This window comes from Bison bison, unplaced genomic scaffold (genome assembly GCF_000754665.1).
Source record: "Bison bison bison isolate TAMUID 2011002044 unplaced genomic scaffold, Bison_UMD1.0 scf7180017864050, whole genome shotgun sequence".
Classification (NCBI taxonomy): Eukaryota; Metazoa; Chordata; class Mammalia; order Artiodactyla; family Bovidae; genus Bison; species Bison bison.
In genome coordinates, this window is record NW_011494622.1 from 5,175,095 (window position 1) to 5,199,114 (window position 24,020).

The 24,020-nt window shown below is 41.4% G+C and overlaps 1 protein-coding gene across 3 annotated transcripts; it reads left to right on the plus strand.

Annotated features, from left to right (window-relative positions):
* The first annotated feature begins 11,413 nt into the window (after nt 1-11,413).
* TLR3 (toll-like receptor 3) lies at nt 11,414-22,989 on the plus strand. 3 transcript variants are annotated; one of them, XM_010835804.1, is made up of 5 exons: nt 11,414-11,757; nt 14,243-14,694; nt 16,197-16,388; nt 19,262-21,111; nt 22,154-22,989. In XM_010835804.1, the coding sequence occupies exons 2-5, from the start codon at nt 14,251-14,253 to the stop codon at nt 22,380-22,382; spliced, it is 2,715 nt and encodes a 904-aa protein (XP_010834106.1). In that variant the 5' UTR covers nt 11,414-11,757; nt 14,243-14,250; the 3' UTR covers nt 22,383-22,989. The 3 variants fall into 3 exon arrangements, with proteins under 3 accessions (XP_010834106.1, XP_010834105.1, XP_010834107.1); XM_010835803.1 differs by having other exon boundaries at nt 11,414-11,747; XM_010835805.1 differs by lacking the exon at nt 11,414-11,757 and adding an exon at nt 11,769-12,313.
* Nucleotides 22,990-24,020: the final 1,031 nt, after the last annotated feature.

A 24,020-nucleotide genomic window follows, 5' to 3' on the forward strand; every position in this document is an offset into this window, starting at 1 on the left:
AATGGTGACAGACTTTATTTGGGGGGGGGGCCTCCAAAATCACTGTAGATGGTGACTGCAGCCATGAAATTAAAAGATGTTTACTTCTTGGAAGAAAAGTTATGACCAACCTAAACAGCATGTTAAAAAGCAGAAATATTATTTTGCCTTTGCCAACAAAGGTCCTTCTAGTCAAGGCTATGGTTTTTCTAGTAGTCATGTATGGATGTGAGAGTTGGACCACAAAGAAGGCTGAGCACTGAAGAATTGATGCTTTTGAACTGTGGTGTTGGAGAAGACTCTTGAGAGTCCCTTAGACAGCAAGGAGATTCAACCAGTCCATCCTAAAGGAAATCAGTCCTGAATATTCATTGGAAGGACTGATGTTGAAGCTGAAACTCCAATACTTAAAGGTCACCTGATGCGAAGAACTGACTCATTTGAAAAGACCCTGACGCTGGGAAAGATTGAGGGCAGGAGGAGAAGGGGACGACAGAGGATGAGATGGTTGGATGACATCACCGACTCAATGGACATGAGTTTGAGTAAACTCCAGGAGTTGGTGATGGACAGGGAGGCCTGGTGTGCTGCAATCCAAGGTATCGCAAAGAGTCGGACACGACTGAGCGACTGAACTGAACTGACTGAACCTTGTCTTGACTCTGTTTTGAGGTCCTGGCTTGAAGCTGGCAAATTGTCCTTGAGCAGTTAATCCACACCCCACAGCTTGAACAATTAAGTCCACACCACAACCACTTTCCTTACAGGACTTTCTCACAAAGGCCAGTGTACAATTACCCCAGTTGCCCTCGAATTCGGTACCAGACCGGTAGGGACAGCCCCTCGGCCCCAGATTCTGCTGAAATTATTCAAATTATTCAATCCACAGGAAGCCACAAGAACTAGCTAAGCTCCCCACAGCCCAGCTTACTACTACGATGATGCAAACTGCAACACCCTGCATGGGCCTGCCTGGCAGCCTTCTCTGGTTTGGAGCTGCCTTTCAACTGAATGCCTTTGTGTCCTGCTTCACCATCAAAAGAATCTTTAAATCGTATAAAACAGGTGATTTCATTCTGTGAGCAGAATGCTGTGCTTGGACTCAAGCAGCTCTGTGAACGGGACTGCGCTTGTCTTCCTGATTGGTTCCGAGCCCCCGTGAGAGCCACTTAAGATGAAATCTGTGCCTCTGATGAACTTGCCGCATCCCTCCTTACGCTAATGTCCCAGATCGGGGAACATTCAAAATGCGTAGTCCTCACTAGCTAAATCGGACTTCTAGATACTACCCCAGGTGGGCCCACCATAGGGCATGCTGGGCATGCTCCTGGGTTTCGGGTCACAGCCTGTGTTTGGCAGAGACTCGTTCCAGGGCCCTTCACATCTCAGTGTTTCTTTATTATTATTTGGAGCAGAACCCTTGTTCTTCCCTGTGTTTCCTGGGTACCCTGTGGAGGAAGGTGTTGGGTGGCTCCCCCAGGGCAGAGGGTCAGCACCCCAGTCTCGATGTTGACATTGCTCAGATGAGCTCTGGCCCCCGCCTGTCCTCTTCCCACTGTGGGCCTCATCTTTCTCCAACCAATATGCTCCCCACACTCTAGGGGGATCGTTATCATCCCTGGGGACCAGTAGCCCAATGTTTAATCCAAAGGGGGCTCTTGGCACAAGAACACCAATATCTTACTCCCATACAGGACTCCCCCTCTCCAGAATGCCTACCTGAGTTACCCGATTGCTTGAATAAGGCAAAAACCCCTGAGCCTCTGTGCTCAGACTTCAGTAAGTGCTGCCAGTATCAACATGCAGACGGGCTGATACCCAGGACAAGGGGACTAACTGCACTGTCCAAGGTCAGGCTGCCTGCCATAGCCTCAGAGTGCACACCCCAGCCCCTGGGAGGTGGCCTGGGAACCCTGGGAAAGACAGACAGCAGCCTGCTAGGTAGGTCCTAGCCCTTCCCCTGCTTTTCCTGCATTCATTTGGAAGGTTCTCCAGTGGATTATCAGACAGAGATAGAAAATAAGAACTGAGGCTTTAAGCAGCTAGGAGCAACCTCACTGGAAACAATACAGAGGAATGAAATGTTTATTTATGTACTTTATTATATAAATTCTATATAGTACTTAAGTATATAAATTTCAAACAAAGGTCCATAATTTGACCCATTGGCAATCCAAAATTTACTTTGAAAATGTGTATAACAAAAAGATAAATTGCTGCTGGTTGACTCTTGTGCCTCTGCTGCATAGGTTCTAAGTTAACTTAAATATTTGCTAAAATATACCGATTGAACAAAGCTTTGTGGACTTAATCAATATGGGAGCTCAAGTCATAATTGTTGGCCAATATCTGGGATGTGGTAAATTTAAGAATGGTGGCCTTTTTAATCTCAGGGAAATAATCAAATATAAAAGAGAAAAAAAATAATTATGCCTTGCCTAAATTTCCCATGGTCATAGCACCCTTTGCCTTAAAATATCTTGCAGTGACTCAGCACAAAGAGTAATACGCTTCAGGGTTCCAGACATGACTGATCATGACCAAAGCACACATTTCACTTCTCAAAACAAATACCGTTGGTCTCCTGTAAAAGGTACTGAGCAGAATTTACAGCCTCCAAGAGGTCCCTCCTAGCAGGTTAAATTGAGAAAATTAATGCACTCCTCAAGAGCTTCTGTTCAAGTTACAAAATTACCAATAACCTGTTAAAGAGGTCTCTGCCTTTTGCTGGGCCTTATGGCAACCCACTCCAGTGTTCTTGCCTGGAGAATCCCAGGGACAGGGGAGCCTGGTGGGCTTCCGTCTATGGGGTCACACAGAGTCGGACATGACTGAAGCGACATAGCAGCAGCAGCAGCAGCAATCTCTCTTAATTCAAGGTCCCTTGGTTGACTCATATTTTACACAAACTTTAAAAAACTTTCCCATCACCCTTTCCTGTATTTAAAGGATAAAGTGTCTCTCCTCCAGGTATACAGACTTATATGGCCCTTTAAGATTGTCTCTGTCCTTTACTATGCAAAGATGGGCATAATAAAGGACAGAAATGGTATGGACCTAACAAGCAGAAGATATTAAGAAAAGTGGCAAGAATACACAGATGAACTATACAAAAAAGATCTTAATGACCCAGATAACCATGATGGTATGATCACTCACCTAGAGTCAGACATCCTGGAGTCCGAAGTCAAATGGGCCTTAGGAAGCATCACTACAAACAAAGCTAGTGGAGGTGATGGAATTCCAGCTGAGCTATTTTAAGTCCTAAATGATGATGCTGCCCTCAGTATGCCAGCAAATTTGGAAAACTCAACAGTGGTCACATTACTGGAAAAGGTCAGTTTTCATTTCAATCTCAAAGAAAGGCAATTGCCAAAGAATATTCAAACTACTACACAATTGCACTCATCTCACACACTAGCAAGTGAAGTGAAGTGAAGTGAAGTCGCTCAATCGTGTCTGACTCTTTGCGACCCCATAGACTGTAGCCTACCAGACTCCATGGTCCATGGGATTTTCCAGGCAAGAGTACTGGAATGGGTTGCCATTTCCTCCAAGTCAGGCTTCAATAGTACGTGAACCAAGAACTTCCAGATGTTCAAGCTGGATTTAGAAAAGGCAGAGGAACCAGAGGTTAGATTGCTAACATTTGTTGGATCGTAGAAAAAGCAAGAGAGTTCCAGAAAAACATTTACTTCTGCTTTGTTGACTACCCCAAAGCCTTTGACTGTGTGTATCACAACAAACTGTGGAAAATTCTTCAAGAGATGGGAATACCAGACCACCTGACCTGCCTCTTGAGAAATCTGTATGCAGGTCAGAAACGAACAGTTAGAACTGGACATGGAACAATGGACTGATTCCAAATAGGAAAAGGAGTACGTAAAGGCTGTATATTGTCACCCTGCTTATTTAACTTATATGCAGAGTACATCATGAGAAATGCTGGGCTGGATGAAGCACAAGCTGGAATCAAGATTGCCAGGAGAAATGTCAATAACCTCAGATATGCAGATGACACCACCCTTATGGCAGAAAGTGAAGAAGAACTAAAGAGCCTCTTGATAAAAGTGAAAGAGGAGGGTGGCTTAAATGGCTTAAAAAACAACATTCAAAAAACTAAGATCATGGCATCTGGTCCCATCACTTCATGGCAAACAGGTGGGGAAACGATGGAAACAGTGACAGACTTTATTTCTTGGATTCCAAAATCACTTCAGATGGTGACTGCAGCCATGAAATTAAAAGATGCTTGCTCCTTGGGAGAAAAGCTATTACCAACCTAGACAGCATATTAAAAAGCAGAAATATTACTTTGCCAACAAAGGTCCATCTAGTCAAAGCTATGGTTTTTCCAGTAGTCATATATGGATGTGAGAGTTGGACCATAAAGAAAGCTGAGCACCAAAGAATTGATGCTTTTGAACTGTGGTGTTGGAGAAGACTCTTGAGAGTCCCTTGGACAGCAAGGATATCAAACCAGTCAATCCTAAAGGAAATCAGTCCTGAATATTCATTGGACAGACTGATGTTGAAGCTGAAGCTTTGGCCACCTGATGCAAAGAACTGACTCATTGGAAAAGACCCTGATTGCTGGGAAAGATTGAAGGCAGGAGGAGAAGGGGATGACAGAGGATGAGATGGTTGGATGGCATCACTGACTTGACAGACATGAGTTTGAGCAGCTCCGGGAGTTGGTTATGGACAGGGAGGCCTGGCATGCTGCAGTCCATGGGGTCACGAAGAGTCAGACACGACTGAGAGACTGAACCGAACTGAATTGAAGATTGTCTCACCCTCTTTTTATAGATTTTCTATCCTGCTCTCATCCCATATGGCCTGAGGCCAGATCCAGAGAGCACACTCTACTGAGATCCGTTGGATCCAGATTGTTCCCTGAGCCACACACCTGCCCATTGGATATAAGAGCCCCTGTAGCATAAACTTCCAGTGCCCCAGATTTTCTTCTCTATTCAGGTTATCAGGGGTAGATCATCAATCTTGCTTCCCATCTGATCCTCCCTAGGGAGTTAAAATAATTTTTCCAGGGCCAGTGCCTCTATATAGTGAAAGATCCAGAGGAGAGATAGAAAACTCCGCTTAGTAAATGCAAACCACTTTCAGGGATAATAATGGAATCAACATCATATCATCATCATAGAAAACCTCTCTTTGATAAAAATACATGGGGGAGGGGTGCGCAGACCTCTGCCTTAGGCAATGAAACTGTCAAGTGAAGCTGCACACCATCCAGTCTATTGGTCATGAAGTTTTCATTAATTTGTGTTCTGGAGGCTTAAGCCTTTCAAATAAGCCCTTGTTTCAACCAAACATGATGTATTCTGAAGCCCACTTGCCATCCAATTTCGGCCAAAGACCTCACTAGCTTGCCTATCACCAACAAAACTGGCAAGCTATGACCAACTTGGACAGCATATTAAAAAGCAGAGATGTTATTTTGCCAACAAAGGACCATCTAGTCAGAGCTTTGGTTTTTCCAGTAGTTGTGTACGGATGTGAGAGTTGGACCATAAAGAAGGCTGAGCACTGAAGAATTGATCATTTGGAACTGTGGTGTGGGAGAAGACTCTTGAGGGTCCCTTGGATAGCACGGAGATCAAACAAGTCAGTCCTAAAGGAAATCAACCCTGAATATTCATTGGAAGAACTAGTGCTGAGGCTCCAATACTTTGGCCACCTGATGTGAAGAACCAACTAAGGAAAGACCCTGATGCTGGGAAAGATGGAGGGCAGGAGGAGAAGGGGGTGACACAGGATGAGATGGTTGGATGGCATCACCAACTCAACGTGGACATGAGTTTGAGCAAACTCTGGGAGACAGTGATGGACAGGGAAGCCTGGAGTGCTGCAGTCCATGGGGTCACAAAGTGAGTCAGTCCCCACTTAGCGACTGAACAACAATATACCCTCCAACAATGTAGCCAGACCCCTCACCTTGACTCATATTTTAATACACTGTTTAACTCTAACCAGAATGTTTTTAGAGACCCCAGAAATTTCAGGTCTCTTTTCTTGGCTGTGTTCAGTTGTGTCCAAGTCTTGGCTGATACTGTATAAATGGGGAACTTGGGGCTCTTTGTACTTCTTTTCCTCCTTTCTACTCTCACGATTAATTGTTTTCTATTAAGTTTATGGCAAATTATGCCCAATCTCTAAAAGTCTCCTCTATTATTTAGGGGTCGTCAAATATACCCCAAAAATGGAACTCAAAACTAATATCCGAACATCAAAGAGTCGATTATAATAGAGTTTTTTTAAAAATGCTCTCTTTTTTTTTTCACATAAGGTAGAAGACTTTATTGGTGATCAGTCTTTTACATTAGATAGATTTTGTCACATATTTGGCAACTTGGGGACCCAGTTTGAGACCCTGATCAGGGGTTGGTCAGCTCCTCTTCTTAAAGAATTCACTCACTTCCTTTGAGGGCCTTTCACAATCCAAGGCACTTTATAACAGGTAGTGTAAGTGGAAAGAAACAGTACCATTTCTTTTGGTGATGTTAAAAATGTACATTTAACTCTTATATAGGCCTATTTCTAGGTAAAGAATAAGATTAACATTTTATACAGACTGTAGACTCTAGATTACAGCTTTCTGAGTTGCATTAGGTTTTTGTACTTTTTCTCCAAATCTTTAGCCTAATAAACCTGCCTTTCCCCCGCCTCTCTTCCGCTTTTACTTCTCATTTTTTAAGGACCGGTTCTCTTATTATAAATTACCCAGAAACAGTGTAGCTTCCTCTTAGGGGAAAGGCAAGAAGCATGTTCAAAAGCAAATACCAATCCTTTCAACCCTGGACAACCTCTTTAATTTTCTGTGTTTACCTTGCCTGGGAAATGCCATGGACAGAGGAGCCTGGGGGGCTACAGTCCATGGGTTCCCAAAAGAGTCGGACATGACTTAAGAGACTAAACAATAACAAATTCAAAATTTGCTTTATAAAGTGGAAATCAACCTGCAGGAGCATTCAGCTCTCACCAATGACCATTTCGATTTGATTCCAGTAAATTATTAGTTGCTTTTGATACTTTGAACTTCCTTGTGTTAAGTGTGATTGTTTAATGGCTTTGTCTAATATTTATAACTCCATTCATTGGAAACCCAGTAGGCATCAATTCATTCAGATTTAATTAGGATATTTAAAGTGTGGTTGTTGTTGCTTGCTAAGTTGTGTCTGACTGTTTGCAACCCCATGGACTGCAGCACATCAGGCTCCTCTGTCCTCCACTATCTCCTGGAGTTTGCTCAAATTCATGTCCATTTAAAGTGTAGGATGATGTAATATTGCATATCAACTATACTCCAGTTCAAAAGAAACGGGAAAAGTAAGAATAATAAGGACAAATGCTCTTATCAGCAGATTTTGATATGAAATTAAGCTGTTCCTCATATAGCCAGAGGTAGCACCCCTAGGGTTATTTATTTAATCATAACTCTGTAGAACAATTCCAGGAGGCCAGTTTACTCATAATAATTACTGAGAAAATGTCCACGTTGAAAATAAATAAATAGTGTAGGATGATTGTGAAGTGGAATTTTTTTTTTTTTTATTTTGCTACCCCACATGGTATGCAGGATCTTAATTCCCCAACCAGGGATAGCACCTGTTCCCCCTGCAGTGGGAGTGAGCAGTGTTAACCACTGGAGCTGGGATTTTATTTTTTAAATTAATAAATGAATACCAAATTTGAAGCAAAGAGTTTGAAGCACCCTTCACCATATCCTGAGACTGTCAGTGAAAAAGCGCAAGACTCATTCACAGGAACCCACCTCCCTAGATTTACAAGAGAGAGAAGGTCTAACCTCTTACAACCACCCTGTAAAATTACCAAGAAATAACAAAATAAAGTTCAAAGTAAGTAGATGCTCTGTGTAACAAATGTTGTGCGTATGTGTTCTTTTTTCTTTCGGAGGGGAAGTTCAGGTTCACTCTTGCTTAGTAGACATGAATGAACGTAACGGGAGGGGTGCAGTGTTACTTCCTCTCATTAAAATTCTTGCTGAGTTTGTTGTCTGGCCAACAACAAACTTAATTTAAACCGTCACTTCAGTAAGCAGAAATGGAAATGACACTGGCAAGAGGAATTGCGTCTTTCAGTTTATTATTTTTGTGTTTTTTAAATTTATTTTATTTGCTTTATTATTTTTGGCTGCACAGGGTCTTCACTGGTGCACTAGGCTTTCTCTAGTTGCAGTGAGTCAGGGCTACTCTGCAGTTGCAGTGCTTGGGCTTCTCATTGTGATGGCTTTTCCTGTTGCGGAGCGCAGGCTCTAGACTCAGGAGTTGTGGTGCACAGGTTTAGTCGCCCCATGGCATGTGGGATCTTCCTGGACCAGGGATTAAACCCATGTGCCCTGCATTGCAAGGTGGCTCTTAACCACTGGCCCACCAGGGAAGCCGCATGTGCCTGTACTTTAGAGGAAGAGTTCACAAAGAAAAAGCAATGCCTTCTGGAATTTCAGACAACTCAGAGCAGAGTTAATGTCCTTTCTGAACAGTGGTTGTGAAAGGAGACCAGTGAGCACAGTTCAAACTGACTGTCATCTGATGCTTTGAGGGAAATATAACTGTTTATCTAGGTCCATAATATACTGATCACATAATAAACTGATGGGAAGTTTTTTGTTTTGGAATCATCATTGACATACAATACTATATTAATTTCAGGTATACAACATGTGATTCAGTATCTTTATGCATTTTGATCACAATAAGTCAAGTTATAATCTGTCACCATGCAACCTTGTTCTCAGATTATTGACTCTATTCCCTATCCGTTACATACTGGTGACTTACTTACTCTGTAGCTGGAAGTTTGTATCTGTTCTCCCGCCCACCCACTCTGGTAACCACCAGTTTGTTCACTGTATCTGTGAGTCTGTTTCTGTTTTGTTTGATTTGGTTGTTTCAAGTCCACGTATGGACATATATCACAGTTTTAATTCCTTAAAAAGGGGAAAATAAAGTTTTTCACTGTAGCACCTACCGCCATAATAGATAAATAAGTTAATGCATAATTAAGAAACATACACTGGAGAGAAACTAACCTGTGTTGTTTTTAGAAGCCAGCATGAACTGAGGACTAATCATATCTCAATGGGAACTGGTATTATGCCTAAACTGATAATTGCATTATGAGATCACCATAAAAATTATTTTGGGGAGTCATTCATTAGTTCAGCCAACATTATGGAAAGCCTGATATGTACAAGAAGTTATAAGGCATAAGAGATGGGTGTGTTGGATTATGGAAGAAATGAATTTTATGTAATGATGTCTAACACATCACTCCAAAATTTTTTGATTTAGTACATCACGTTATTTATGTTTGTTCTTCTGGAATTGTTGGGGCAGGACTTGTGGGCACAACTCGTCTCTGCTCACTGGGGCATCAGCTGGAGTGACTCAACTGGGATTGGAAGACCCGGTCCCAATGTGGCATACTCAGTGGCCATCTTCTGGCTGCTCCGTTGGAGATACCGGCCAGACCCTTGGTTCTCCTCCCTGTTGCCTTGCACAAGGCTAGGCTGGGCTTCTCGCCACATGGCCACTGGGTTCTGAAAGGAAGCGGGAAAGTCCTGACATGTCAATGCTTATCCAGCCTTGGCTAGCTGCCTGCTTACTAATATCCCGTTGGCCAAAGCTAGTCATGTGGTCAAATCCAGGGTCAATGTGGAGACCACTCAAGGGTCTGAATACTGAAGGGCAGCCTGGTCCGTTGGAGCCAGCAGTGTTAACCTACCATGGAAGAGTGACCGGAGAGTCACACACAAGTACATCCTGCCCTGCCTTTGGGGGCTCACAGAGGAGAAGCCTTCTGGATACTGGGAATGTTTTATTGCACATCCCAATGCGTAGATGTAGTGGATAAATCGTTTACTCAGGACAGCTACCTGCTTATGCTTATAGCATAGATGTGACAACAGAGGCTCAGAAAAATGTAGCCACAAGGTGGTAAGCCCAAAGCTGGGGCCCAGGAAAGGGCATTTTGCATCTGAAACAAATGTATTTCTTGCTCTCATTTCTGCAGTCAAGTCAAGCTAGTGACAGGTTTCACCTGTTCCAGGCTCTTTTCTTCCCTTGTTTGTATAAAGCATTGCAGCAGCTTGCAGTATGTCTTCAGGCAAAGCCCTCTTCTCGCTGTGTTTCATTTTCCTTCTTTCTCAAACAAAGAAGCTGGATTCAGTGATCTCTACAGTTCCTGCCGATTGTTATATTTTACTACATAACATGATAGTGAGAAATGGAAAATTTCCTGCCATATCAGTAAACAAGGATGTCATAGTTATCAGCGATTGCAGCCCTCCAACCTGAGCTGTTCAGCCCTGAAGGAACTCAGGAAGGAAAGAATACCTGCCATTTAGCAGCCATCAGACTGTAGCCACTCCCCATGGTGAGCCCTGAGGAAACTCAAGATGTGAAAACATAGGATTCTGGCCCCAGATACCTAAGGTGTACATCAAAGGAATGATTTCAGTGGAACCAGACCCTTGCATCTTCCTATACATAAAAAGGTGCTAAATTCCTTGAAAAGTGTTAGACACTCAGTCCTGTCTGACTCTTTGTGACCCCATGGACTGTAGCCCACCAGGCTCCTCTCCCACGGAGTTCTCCAGGCAGGAATACTGGAGTGGGTTGCCATTCCCTTCTCCAGGGGATCTTCCCAACCCAGGGGTCTCCTGCATTGCAAGTGGATTCTTTACCATCTGAGCCACCAGGGAAGTCCTGAGAAACCAGGAAGTCTGGTTTCTTTAATTAATGGTGGTTTCTTTAATTAGTGATTGAATTGATACTCCTGACTACCTGCACTTGGTTAGAAAACTCCCATATATCCTAGTTCCTCCTCTTGCCTCCTCTGAATAGTTTCTCAGAGCTATCTAAAATGCTATCTCCCGGGCTGCATTTCTCATTTTACCCCCAAGCAAACTTACCTCCCAACTCTAAAAAAAAATTGAGTACTTAAAAAAAAATTAATCGTATCATGTTACATTAACAATGAAAAAGATGTGTTCATTTTTTTGACAAGCATATTCCTTACACTAGTTGAAATCAGTAAAGCTAATTGATAACTAAATAGCGAATCTGAATTTTCTTTGGATGTGTCTATTTGTTCCCTAACAGAGTCTGACCATGTAAAGTGGAACAGAATGAGTTAGGACTGGCTCGTGGCTTTGCCAAAGCCAGGTTTTCCTCTACTGTGAAACTTGGTCTCTTTCATCAAAAGGTTAATTTCTACATTATTTGCCTTCCAAGGTTGCTGAAAAGATAAAGTGAGATAAGAGAAGTGAAAGTACTTAGCTTTAATTAGGGACTGAGGGTTTTTTCTGTTCCTCTAATCACATTCTACTAGATTTCTGACAGCCATGCATCAGACTTCAGTTTGGAAAAAAAAAAAAAAAGAGGAATTCACTCTCAGTTAGATATTCATCAACCTCTAGAGTATTAGCTCTGCTCATATCAAAGGGTGAAGTCTTAATTCTTTCAACATTCTCTGTCATTGTGTCTGTGACCCTTTTAATAAAACCGAAGGGACTGTACATGGAAAAGGAAAAAGAAGACATTTTTAAGAAGCAATAGAAAACACTTCTGAGACTGTGATGTTTTTCTTTTGAATGTACCAAGTAGAAAAGCTTTTTTTTTTTTTTTTTTAACTTTAGTTTCACTTTCAAAACTGCAGCACATTCCCCAGATGAAAACGAACTGGATTTGGACTAATGAAAAAAGGAACGGTCAGCTGTCGTCATAGTAAGTGAAGGTACATTTTTTACATTCTTACTGGGATAGGAGCTCTCATGTTGGGTAAAGCTAGAATTACATTGGTTTGAACATTCTTTGGTCTTTATTTGATCTGGTGCTTGAAGTGGAGTCAGAATCATTCAACAAGGAGAACAGAGGAAAGGGGAGAGGGTGAAGGAGTGGGGAGAAGCGTATGGTAATACAGAGAACAAGTGACAGCAGCAATTTCTAATTAACGTGATGAAACATTTTGTGTGGTATTCTTTTTCTTTGTGATGTTCTGTAGTGGGAAAGCACACTGAGGAAGTGATAGAAATCATTTTGCACCCGCCTTCTTAAAACAAACAAAAAATCATATCTTTTCTTAAAGATACAAAGCCTTCTGAGCTTTAAAGAACTTACCTCCTTTTCTCAGTTTTGTTGGCTGGAGAGGAGATAGGGGCTGACATTCAATAGTGAATCTGACTATGAGAAAACATTCAGGCTTTCCTAGGAGTGAGTAAACAGCTTTCTTCGGCCTAAAAAGGAAAACGGAAGAAGGTGAGACATGGAACAATGTCCAGACGTGTAGAAAGGTCAGAAATGAGTAAATGTGGGTTGATCAGCCTCGGGCAGTACTGGTTTGGGGAAGTTGGCTCCAAATTTTCAAGTAGGATTACATGTTAGTGTGTGTCTGTGTAAATTTAGGGGAAAATGTTGTGAATTTACAAACCAAACTGTACAAGCCAAACTATAAATAAGGATTAAGCAGCCTGGCTCCAGACGCCATGTCCCAAACATTATTGTCTTTCACTTGGAAAAAGAAATGTATAATCCTAGGTTTTCCAAAATTGCAAGGCTCAGTGAATCTACTTTTCATCTCTTTCAGCCTTTCTTTGTATCTATTACATCTCATGAAACATCAGCTCTTCACTCTCATCTCATTCTCTCGCTGTGTTTTTGTTTGTTTTACCGAAGTACATTCTAGAATTAAAGTCCTTTATGTAGGTTGCTTAGTTATAAACTTATGGAGTCTGTGCATATCTCAAAATGCTTTTTCCCCTTATCTTTAATTGTTCAGCCTGACATGAAATTTGAGGTTCAAAATTATTCCCCATGAATGTTTTGAAAGCTTATCACTATTGTTTTCTAGTGACTTATGTTGCTGGTGAAAAGCTTTGTAGCCATCAGGATCTCTTTCCTGTGGAAGTAATGGATCATATATGTTCTCCTTAGAGAGTTTTAGGATGTTTTTGGTGAGTGATCACAATTCTGAAGTTTCATAAGAGTATGTGTATTTTTCCTTTTTCACTCACCCTGCCTGGCATTTGGAGAGTCTTTTCTAGCAGATGAAGTGTTATCTCCAGATCTGGGAATGTTTTTCAGTCCTTACATGTTTTATAAATGGCTTAATCCTTCTCAGTAATTCTGATCTCTAGCTGTTGCCCTTCTGGAAGCAGTAAATGTCACCTAGACAAGGAGGGGAGTGTATTTCAGGGACTGTGCCTGCTGCTGCTGCTGCTAAGTCGCTTCAGTCGTGTCCGACTCTGAGTGACCCCATAGACGGCAGCCCACCAGGCTCCCCCATCCCCGAGATTCTCCAGGCAAGAACACTGGAGTGGGTCGCCATTTCCTTCTCCAATGCATGAAAGTGAAAAGTGAAAGTGAAGTCGCTGAGTCTTGTCTAACTCTTAGCTACCCCATGGACTGCAGCCTACCAGCCTCCTCCGTCCATGGGATTTTCCAGGCAAGAGTGCTGGAGTGGGGTGCCATTGCCTTCTCCAGGGACTGTGCCTATGAACTGGTAAATAGAGGTCCTACCCTTATGGTACTAGGAGAAGAGTTTTAGGAATAGGTTTTAAAATGAGAAATGTAACAATAGATTAAATGAAATAAAAAATAACTAATGAGAAATGTGAAGAGGATGAGGAAAGAATATAATTAAGTTCCCTATTTTTGGGGGTGTGGGAAGAAACTACTTAACGTCTGGAAATAAAGAAATGGAAACATAAGGATATCATTCAGGTTTGTGTAAGTGACCATGAGAATTAAAAGTAGAAGCTGTTAAGAGGTTCACCTTGGAAGTTTGCAACTGTGCCGTGTGCTTCGCTTAGTCACTCAGCTGTGTCTGACTCCTTGTGACCCCATGGACTGTATCCTGCCAGGCTCCTCTGTCCATGGGGATTCTCCAGGCAAGAATACTGGAGTGGGTTACCATGCCCTCCTCCAGGAGATCTTCCTGACCGAGGTATCAAACCCAGGTCTCTCATATTGGAGGCAGGTTCTTCACCACTGAGTCACCAGGGAAGGGGAGAGTTTGTGGGTTCCATTTGTGAGTTTTTTGTGCTGATTCAGTCCACTTGATGTATTATTTGTATAAAACATACTTGTTTATCATAAATGTTATGAGTATCAAGAGGACACATAGTCACGTTTGGCTGCATATTATTACAAGGAATAAACCAATGAATATGAAAGCGTATGTTATTAATGCTGTCCATTATGTCTATGCTTTTCTTTATAAGGCAAAAGCATGAGCAGACCTTTGCCTTATCATATCCACTTCTTTTCGGGACTGTTGACCTGTTGGATACTGTGTACATCTTCTGCCCACAAATGTACTGTTAGACATGAAGTAGCTGATTGCAGTCATCTGAAGTTGACGCAAATACCTGATGACCTCCCAACAAACATAACTGTGTTGAATCTCACCCATAATCAACTCAGAAGATTGCCACCTGCCAATTTTACGAGATACAGCCAACTTACTATCTTGGATGGGGGATTTAACTCCATCTCAAAGCTGGAGCCAGAACTGTGTCAAAGTCTCCCTTGGTTGGAAATTTTGAACCTCCAACACAATGAGATATCTCAGCTTTCTGATAAAACCTTTATCTTCTGCATGAATTTGACTGAACTCCATCTAATGTCCAACTCAATCCAAAAAATTAAAAACGATCCCTTTAAAAACCTGAAGGTAAGAAGGAAATGAACATTTTCATGTAAGAAATGAAAAATATATTATCAAATATTGTTTTCAAGTCGTTTATGCATCATTAGACTTTGTAGCTATCGAGGTGAAGAATGAGAAGTCTGATCTACATAAATGGGAAGAGGGGTACCCCACACTCAAATATGGCCATTATGATTGGAAATATTTTCAAAAGAGCAAATACTGTCTTAAGTCAGTTTCAATCTTAATTATAAAGAACTCTCCTCTCTTGCATCCTTCCACTTGAAACAGAACTTAGATATAAGATGTGGAGACGAATCAGAATATCCCATGATGAAAGGCAAATAAACTCTCAGTACTGCTGATTTAGCATCTGCAGGGATGAAAAAGTGTCGAGTCCAAAATCTGATTTAAATAAAGTTAACAAATTGACCCATTATAAAGCAAATTGTTCAACTAAAAAGTATCTCCTTTTGATTTATGAAATCTTCTACAGTATTGCTTATCCAATGCCTACCACCTTTTTCTTGTCAGCACTTTGCTTGAATTGTAAATCCATGCAAAATGTATGCTAAATCTGAGGCAATTATTAAGTGCTTTTTTATATCAAGGTTATTTTCAGAACTCTTTGTTTTCTTCATTTTGTGGGCTAACAAAAAAACTGAGCATCCCTTGGCCTTAGATACCAAGAATAATGAACACATTTAATACGCTTAGACATATTTATAAAATGATTCATTGGATAGCTGGAGACTTGAAATGCTTTCTTGTCATGCCTGATGTTGATGTGGAAGAAATGTCTTTGGACTCAAAGACCTCAAAATCTGGTTAATTGCTTGCAAGATGTTATTTTTATTTTTAAAACATAAATTGAAGGCTTATGCTATTAATAGACATTACATAAGACTTTGCCCTAACATGTATCAGCTTTTCCTTATGTTTTACCTGAGTGGAAGTTTACATATTCAAAAGTAGCACGAAATGGTAAAACATCCCAAAGCACAGACAAAACAAATAAAAATTAGTATTCTGTACTAGTCAGGATGCAAAATTTACACAACCACCAATATTTCTCAATATAAAAATCCTTTTAAAATTTCGTGGCCAGTAACATTCTCTTCATGCCTCTTAAGATGCTGTTTCTTCAACTTTTTTTCTGTTGTTTAGATTCAAGACTAATGCATGACTATTTATTTGATAAGCGACATGAATATTTCCTACATCATAAATGAAAGCTTATTATAAATAAGTAAAATGCTTATTATGAATATTCTTTACATCATGACAAATAAAACTTGTCCTTATATTTTGGAAGAGAAGTAAATTCTTTGAATTAAGAAATTCATCTTTGTAGCAATGGTGTTTTCAGTAACAATCAGGATTTCTTACTACTCCTACAGTTTTCTAGAGAATAATTGAGATGTGCTATTTTGCTGTCCAGTTATTTCTAAGATGCATGTACATTTAGAAGAACCATTTTTGATGCCAAGACTATAACTTACATACATATTTTTTTTCCTCCTCAGAATTTAATCAAATTAGACCTCTCTCATAATGGCTTATCATCTACTAAATTAGGAACTCAGCTCCAACTGGAGAACCTCCAAGAGCTTCTATTATCAAATAATAAAATTTCTTCACTAACACCAGAAGAATTTGATTTCCTTGGCAATTCTTCTTTAAAAAGATTAGAGTTGTCATCAAATCAAATCAAAGAGGTAAGGTAAAAATTCCTTTGTACTTTTCAGTGTGGGCACACCCTAATTGTTTCATATGGATGAGAATCTAAAGCTAGAGATGAGGAAGGGATGATAACCTTTGTCATGTTTTCCAGAAATCCTTCACACATACTGCTTTGGGCCATTGCCATCAGCCTCACAAGAAAGTGAGTTTGGTGGCTATTAGAATCCAGAATCTGGGGCTGTGCTGTCAAAAAGAAGTGGAGGGTCCACTACAGACCAGAACTTTGGCCTTGGGGAACTTACATACTTTTCTCGGTCTAATTTCCTTGCCTATAAAGTGGAAATAATGCTACCTATTGTACAGAAGTCCTGGAAAAGTTAATAATAGTATGATGGTTAAGAGCACAGACTTTAGAGTTGGGTTAGCTGACTCCCTGTCTGGGCTTTATCTGTTAACAATTATGTAATTGGGCAAATGATTCAAGTTCCGTCTACTTCAGTTCCCTAAATCTAAAATGGATATAGTAATTACACTTCCCCATAGGGCTGTGTGGGGAAGAATTTAGCAGTTTCTGGCATGTAGGAAGTTCTCGATAAATGATACCTTGCATTATATTTTTACAAACATCTTCCTATAACGGAGTAAACCTAACCTTTTTTGGGGGGTCTATGACCATCAATTTGCTAATGATTTTTGCATACAGGTATGTGTATATTTTATTCCTTTACAAACCAAGAAGAAGAGTATCGGGAATTCTAAGCAAAATCAAATTTTTTTAAAGCTATGTTGATTTTTCAGATAAAAAAAGAGACTGTGAATGAAATTATCCTGAGATAATAATTAAATATCTTACTCAAGCTATTTGTGTTCGTTTTGAACAGCATTTTTTTGTTTAGAACATTTATTGTAGAAATATGTAAATAAATAAATGTAAAAGATGTTAAGTAATGAGGGAAAAAAATCATCCAAATCCCCACGATCCAAGGCAACCAGTGTTAGAATTTGGATATGTTTGTATCCAGCTTTTCTCCATGTAATAAAAGAAATAACAACAGAGCAACTGAAATTCATACAGTACTTATGTGTCAGGCATTGTGACAAGTTCTTTTTTTATTAACTTTATTTTGTATTGGGATATAGCCGATTAACAATGTTGTGATAGTTTCAGGTGATTAGCAAAGGAATACAGCCTAATTTTCTACAGTTCTGTAACTAACTTATGCTTATTGTGGTTTTACACAGGAGTAAATTGAGGGACTTCCCCTGGCGATCTAGTGGCTAAGACGCAACACTCTCAGTGCAAGGGGCCCAGATTCAATCTTTGGTCAAGGAACTAGATTCCACGTGATGCAACCAAGAGTTTGCATGCCACAACTAAGTCCTGGCACAGCCAAATAAATAAATAACTTAAAAAAAAAAAAAGAGTAAATTGAGATGAGGAAAAGTTAAGGAACTTACCCAGAATCTCAGGTGATGGACTGGTAACAGAGCTGAGTTTCTGCAAGTGTTAGACTAGGGCATGTACTCTTCCCAGCTGTGCTGTATTGCTTCTCTGAGGATGATGGTGCATCCTGCCTTTTAAAATTAATATCATGTCATGAGTATCCTCCATGTCATTAAGATTTATTCAAAATTTTCATTTTAGTGACAGAAAAATAACCCTATCATATAGATTTACCTTAATTAATCTGACCCTTAATTAATTAAAGACCCTGATGCTGGGAAAGATTGAGGGCAGGAGGAGAGGGGAGTGACAGAGGATGAGATGGTTGGATGGCATCACCGACTCAATGGACATGGGTTTGGGTGGACTCCAGCAGTTGGTGATGGACAGGGAGGCCTGGTGTGCTGCGGTTCATTGGGTCGAAACGAGTCGGACACGACTGAGCGACTAAACTGAATCTAATCATTTTCCTGTTTTGTATTTTGACTCACTTATGATAAAGCACACTTTCTTCCATGTCTTTGTTATTTCTTCCATTAGCCCTAAGGTCACAGAAGTGACGCTAGAAACCAGAGCCTCTTTGCTCTCCCGGTAGACTTGATCTATCCTCTCTGGATTCCTTCTCTCCTGCCTTCTGCCCTCTTGTTTCAGCACTGAGTCCCAGGGCAGCCAAGGCTTCCGGTGAGGGACTGGGGGGCAGAGCAGAAGGCAGATGGAAACAGAATAATGAAATAGTCAGGAGAAAACTTGTTGGAAAAACAGAGAGTGTCACTGGAGCTCAGAGTCACAGAAGGGAAAGTGCCTGTCAGTGAACACTTCGGTCAATGGATGGTAATAAAGTCCGCTCATTCATTCCGGGGTGTTCACTGAGAGCAGTGATCACCAAGACAGAAACAGCATCTGCCCCAGAGCTTACTTTGCAAAGAGTTTACTAATTACAGTTATACTCAGTGTGGTGAAATAAAAGGGCTAAGTGTGTGTGTTAGCCACTCAGTCGTGTCCAACTATTTGTAACCCCTTGGACTGTAGCCCACCAGGCTCCTCTGTCCATGGGATTCTCCAGGAATACTGGAGTGGGTTGCCATTCTCTTCTCCAGGGGATCTTGCCCACCCAGGGATCAAACCCAGGTCTCTCGCATTGCAGGCAGATTCTTTACTGTCTGAACCACCAGGGATGCCACTTAACCTAGTCTGGGAGATCAGGGAAGACCCTCTGAAGAAGTGGCAGGGAGGCCAAGATGTGGGTGCTGAGTAGTGGCCAGTGACCATGGAAGTACAGGCTGGAGCAGGAGGCGGGTGACCCAGGCACAGAGGAAGGAGCTGGGAGAGAGAGGGATGGAGTGAAAACCCGGAGGAGGTGGTGAGAGAGGAAAGGAAATTGAGTAAAGAACTGTGCCTGTTTTCCAAAGGTCATACAGACTGCTGTGTTTTCAATATTAACCTCTTCTTCCATCCCACTCTTAGTTCTCTCCCGGGTGTTTTCATGCCATTGGAAAATTATCTGGCCTCTCTCTGAACAATGCCAAGCTGAGCCCCAGTCTCACAGAGAAGCTCTGCTTGGAACTGTCAAACACAAGCATTGAGAATCTGTCCCTGAGCAGCAACCAGCTGGACACAATCAGCCACACGACCTTCGATGGACTGAAGCAGACGAATCTCACCACGCTGGACCTTTCCCGTAACTCCTTACGTGTGATGGGTAATGACTCCTTTGCCTGGCTTCCACATCTCGAATACCTCTCTCTGGAGTATAATAACATAGAGCATTTGTCTTCTCGCTCTTTTTATGGGCTTTCCAACTTGAGACGCCTGGACTTGAGACGGTCTTTTACTAGACAAAGCATTTCACTGACTTCGCTCCCCAAGATTGACGATTTTTCCTTTCAGTGGCTAAAATGTTTGGAGTACCTCAACATGGACGATAACAACTTTCCAGGCATAAAAAGAAATACTTTCACGGGATTGGTGAGGCTGAAATTTTTAAGTCTCTCCAACTCCTTCTCAAGTTTGCGGACTTTAACAAATGAGACATTTCTATCGCTCGCTGGTTGTCCTCTGCTCCTACTCAACCTAACCAAAAATAAAATCTCAAAAATTCAGAGTGGTGCTTTTTCTTGGTTGGGGCACCTGGAGGTCCTTGACCTCGGCCTTAATGAGATTGGGCAAGAACTCACAGGCCAGGAATGGAGAGGCCTAGACAATATTGTCGAAATCTACCTTTCCTACAACAAATACCTAGAGCTGACCACCAACTCTTTCACCTCAGTTCCAAGCCTTCAAAGACTGATGCTCCGAAGGGTGGCCCTGAAAAATGTGGACTGCTCCCCTTCGCCTTTTCGCCCGCTTCTGAACCTGGTCATTCTGGATCTAAGCAACAACAACATAGCCAACATAAATGACGAGTTGCTGAAGGGTCTTGAGAAACTAGAAATTCTGGACTTGCAGCATAACAACTTAGCTCGGCTCTGGAAGCATGCCAACCCTGGCGGCCCTGTTCAGTTTCTGAAGGGCCTTTTTCACCTCCACATCCTTAACTTAGGGTCTAATGGCTTTGATGAGATCCCAGTGGAAGCCTTCAAGGACTTACGTGAATTGAAGAGTATTGATTTAGGAATGAATAATTTAAATATCCTTCCACAATCTGTCTTTGATAATCAAGTGTCACTGAAGTCATTAAGCCTTCAGAAGAACCTCATAACATCTGTTCAAAAGACTGTTTTTGGGCCAGCGTTCAGGAACCTGAGTTATTTAGATATGCGTTTTAATCCATTTGATTGTACCTGTGAAAGCATTGCCTGGTTTGTTAATTGGATTAATAGTACCCACACCAACATCTCTGAACTGTCGAACCATTACCTCTGCAACACTCCGCCCCAATACCATGGTTACCCAGTGATGCTTTTCGATGTATCACCCTGCAAAGACAGCGCCCCATTTGAACTCCTTTTCATGATTAACATCAATATCCTTTTGATTTTTATCTTTATTGTACTGCTCATCCATTTTGAAGGCTGGAGGATATCTTTTTATTGGAATGTTTCAGTGCATCGAGTTCTCGGTTTCAAAGAAATAGACAGAGCAGAGCAGTTTGAATATGCAGCATATATAATTCATGCCTATAAAGATAGGGATTGGGTCTGGAAGCACTTCTCCCCAATGGAGGAAGAAGATCATACTCTCAGATTTTGTCTGGAAGAAAGGGACTTTGAGGCAGGTGTCCTTGAACTTGAAGCAATTGTGAACAGCATCAGAAGGAGCAGAAAAATTATTTTCGTTGTAACACAGAATCTATTGAAAGATCCACTATGCAAAAGGTAGGTGAACACTATGACATTTGAAATGTATTCTTATCTTTAAACTGAGCTTTTATTTTGTTTTAATTTTATTTTATTGATTTGGCTGTGTCCAGTTTTAGTTGCGGCAGTCGGGACTGTTCATGCATTAAAGGGGTGCATGGGCTCTCTAGGTGGCCCATGGGCTCAGCAATTGGTGGCATGTGGGCCTAGTTTCTCTGCAGCAAGTGGGATCCTAGCTCCCCCGTGCATGCTTGCTCAGTCACTTCAGGCATGTCCGACTCTTTAGTTCCCCCACCAGGGATCAAACCCATGTCCACTGCACTGGCAGATGGAGTCTTTACCACTGAGCCGCCAGGGAAGCCTCTGAACTACCAGAAGGAAAGTGAAAGTCGCTCAGTCCTATCCGACCATTTGCGACCCCATGGACTCTACAGTCCATGGAATTCTCCAGGCAAGAATTCTGGAGTGGGTAGCCATTCCCTTCTCCAGGGGATTTTCCCAACCCAGGGATCAAACTGCCCGTCCCATATTACAGGCGGCTGAGTCCTTAAGGAAGTCCCTGAACCACCAGGAAAGCCCCTGAATTGAGCTTTTAAATATTACTAACATTATTACTCCGGAGAAGGCAATGGCACCCCACTCCAGTACTCTTGCCTGGAAAATCCCATGGACAGAGGAGCCTGGTGGGCTGCAGTCCATGGGGTCGCTAAGAGTCGGACATGACTGAGCGACTTCACTTTCACTTCCCACTTTCATACATTGAAGAAGGAAATGGCAACCCACTCCAGTGTTCTTGCCTGGAGAATCCCAGGGACGGGGGAGCCTGGTGGGCTACCGTCTATGGGGTCGCACAGAGTTGGACACGACTGAAGCAACTTAGCAGCAGCAGCAACGTTATTACTCACAACTCAAAGTATTTTAAAAATAAAATTAAGAAGAAACATAACCTGGGTTTTAGTGACAAGACTAAAGTTAATTACAAGGAGAATGTTAGATTTTAGAGCGTTGGGCTGTTAAAAACTGTGTATTGATGTATGACTTAATAATGTTTTTAACTTAGATTCAAGGTTCACCATGCAGTTCAGCAAGCTATTGAACAAAATCTGGATTCCATTATATTGATCTTTCTTGAGGAGATTCCGGATTATAAACTGAACCATGCACTCTGTTTGCGAAGAGGGATGTTTAAATCTCATTGCATCTTGAATTGGCCGGTTCAGAAAGAACGGGTAAATGCTTTTCATCATAAATTGAAAGTAGCACTTGGGTCCAGAAATTCAGCACATTAAATTTATTTAAAGACTGAATTAAAGGAGTAAGTTTCCTAATTTAAAAAAAGTTCCATGGTAAATTTACATTTTCCTTGACAATAACATAAATCTGTTCATTCATATTCATAAGTAAGAATATCACCACTATGTCTCTTCTATGGAAATATGTCTCCCTATTTCAGGCCTTTTGTTACCAATTGACATAATCTGACCCAAAATAAACATATAAGAATATCTTTTACTAATGAACACACAGGTTACTGAGGCCTATGAAAACAGTTTTGAAATAGTCCTCAATTTAAAGAAAAGTTAGAGGTATATGAGGGTTTGTGATAAATATATCTGTTATTTTTTTTCTGGATGCACTCAGAATAAAATATGACTTTTAAGAAAAGTTAGAGGTATATAAGGGTTTGTGATAAATATATTTATTTTTTTTCTGGATGCACTCAGAATAAAATATGACTTTTAATGGGTACAATGCTATTTCAGTTGTGAAAGGGTAAAATGTACACCTATATTTTTAAAAGTTTAATTACAGCAATTTTTTAATTGAAAACTTTGTGTTTTAGTGGTGCCTGTTGCAGTGTTGATTTTATTAAATATTAAATTACATTTTAGTATACACATGTGTGTGTGCTCAGTTGCTGAGTTGGGTGTCTGACTCTTTTTGACCTCGTGGCTGGGATCTTCAGTCCATGGGATTTCCCAGGCAAGAATACTGGAGTGAGTTGCCATTTCCTTCTCCAGGGGATCTTCCTGACTCAGGGAGCAAACCCGTGTCTCTTGTACCTCCTGACTTGGCAGGCGGATTTTTTACTACTGTGCCACCTGGGAATCCCATATACTCAGGACAAAAAACATTTATTCTTCATTTTGATTACTTTATACAGTGAATCTTTTAATGAATACTTATGTTTCCTGATATTTGGATTTCTGAGGCATTAGAAGAAACAATTCTTTTGCTTACAAGTGTTTCAGGAAGGCTTACTTCCCAAAGGTTAATTAGTAGATTGGCTTTGTGGAAACAAAATATTGTCTTACCCTGGTCACAGACTCAGGAGATGGCCCTGGCTAATTCACTTGGTTCCACTGGGATTTTCTGCCTGCCAATCTTGAAAATTATAGTGATTAACAAAATGTTAACTATTCCTACCTGACTCATTTGAAAAGACCCTGATGCTGGGAAAGATTGAAGGCAGGAGGAGAAGGGGATGACAGAGGATGAGATGGTTGGATGGCATCACCGACTCAATAGACACGAATTTGAGCAAGCTCTGGGAGTTGGTGATGGACAGGGAGGCCTGGCGCACTGCAATCTGCGGGGAGCGAGCTCCGCCTCTGGCAAAGGTCATGAGGAAGGAGGCTTGGCATACGCAAAGGCGGGATCAAGCCTCAGGAGTCTCCCTGGAAATTCTCGAGCAATCTACCCCCCAAACCAGAGTCTGCCTACTTTCTGCTTTGTGCTTTCACCTACACCTCTGACTTTACGGGGGGCTGTCCCCCACTACCTGTCTCTGAAAAAAGAGTTAGCTTACAGCTCCAGTTAATAATTCCTGGGTGTGACAGTGTTTAACCTACAAACTCCTTTGGAAATCCTCTAGCCTGCCTGAATAGGTTTTTCTGGCCTCATGTGATTGTTCAGAGCCTCCCAAC

What these genes read in the sequence shown, in the direction of transcription:
- TLR3 (XM_010835803.1), top strand. Translation starts at nt 11,717, where the DNA reads ATGAAAAAAGGAACGGTCAGCTGTCGTCATA. An exon ending in AACGGTCAGCTGTCGTCATA is followed by an intron (nt 11,748 to 14,242) that starts GTAAGTGAAGGT and finishes TTTCTTTATAAG; the next exon opens with GCAAAAGCATGAGCAGACCT. An exon ending in CATCAAATCAAATCAAAGAG is followed by an intron (nt 16,389 to 19,261) that starts GTAAGGTAAAAA and finishes TCCCACTCTTAG; the next exon opens with TTCTCTCCCGGGTGTTTTCA.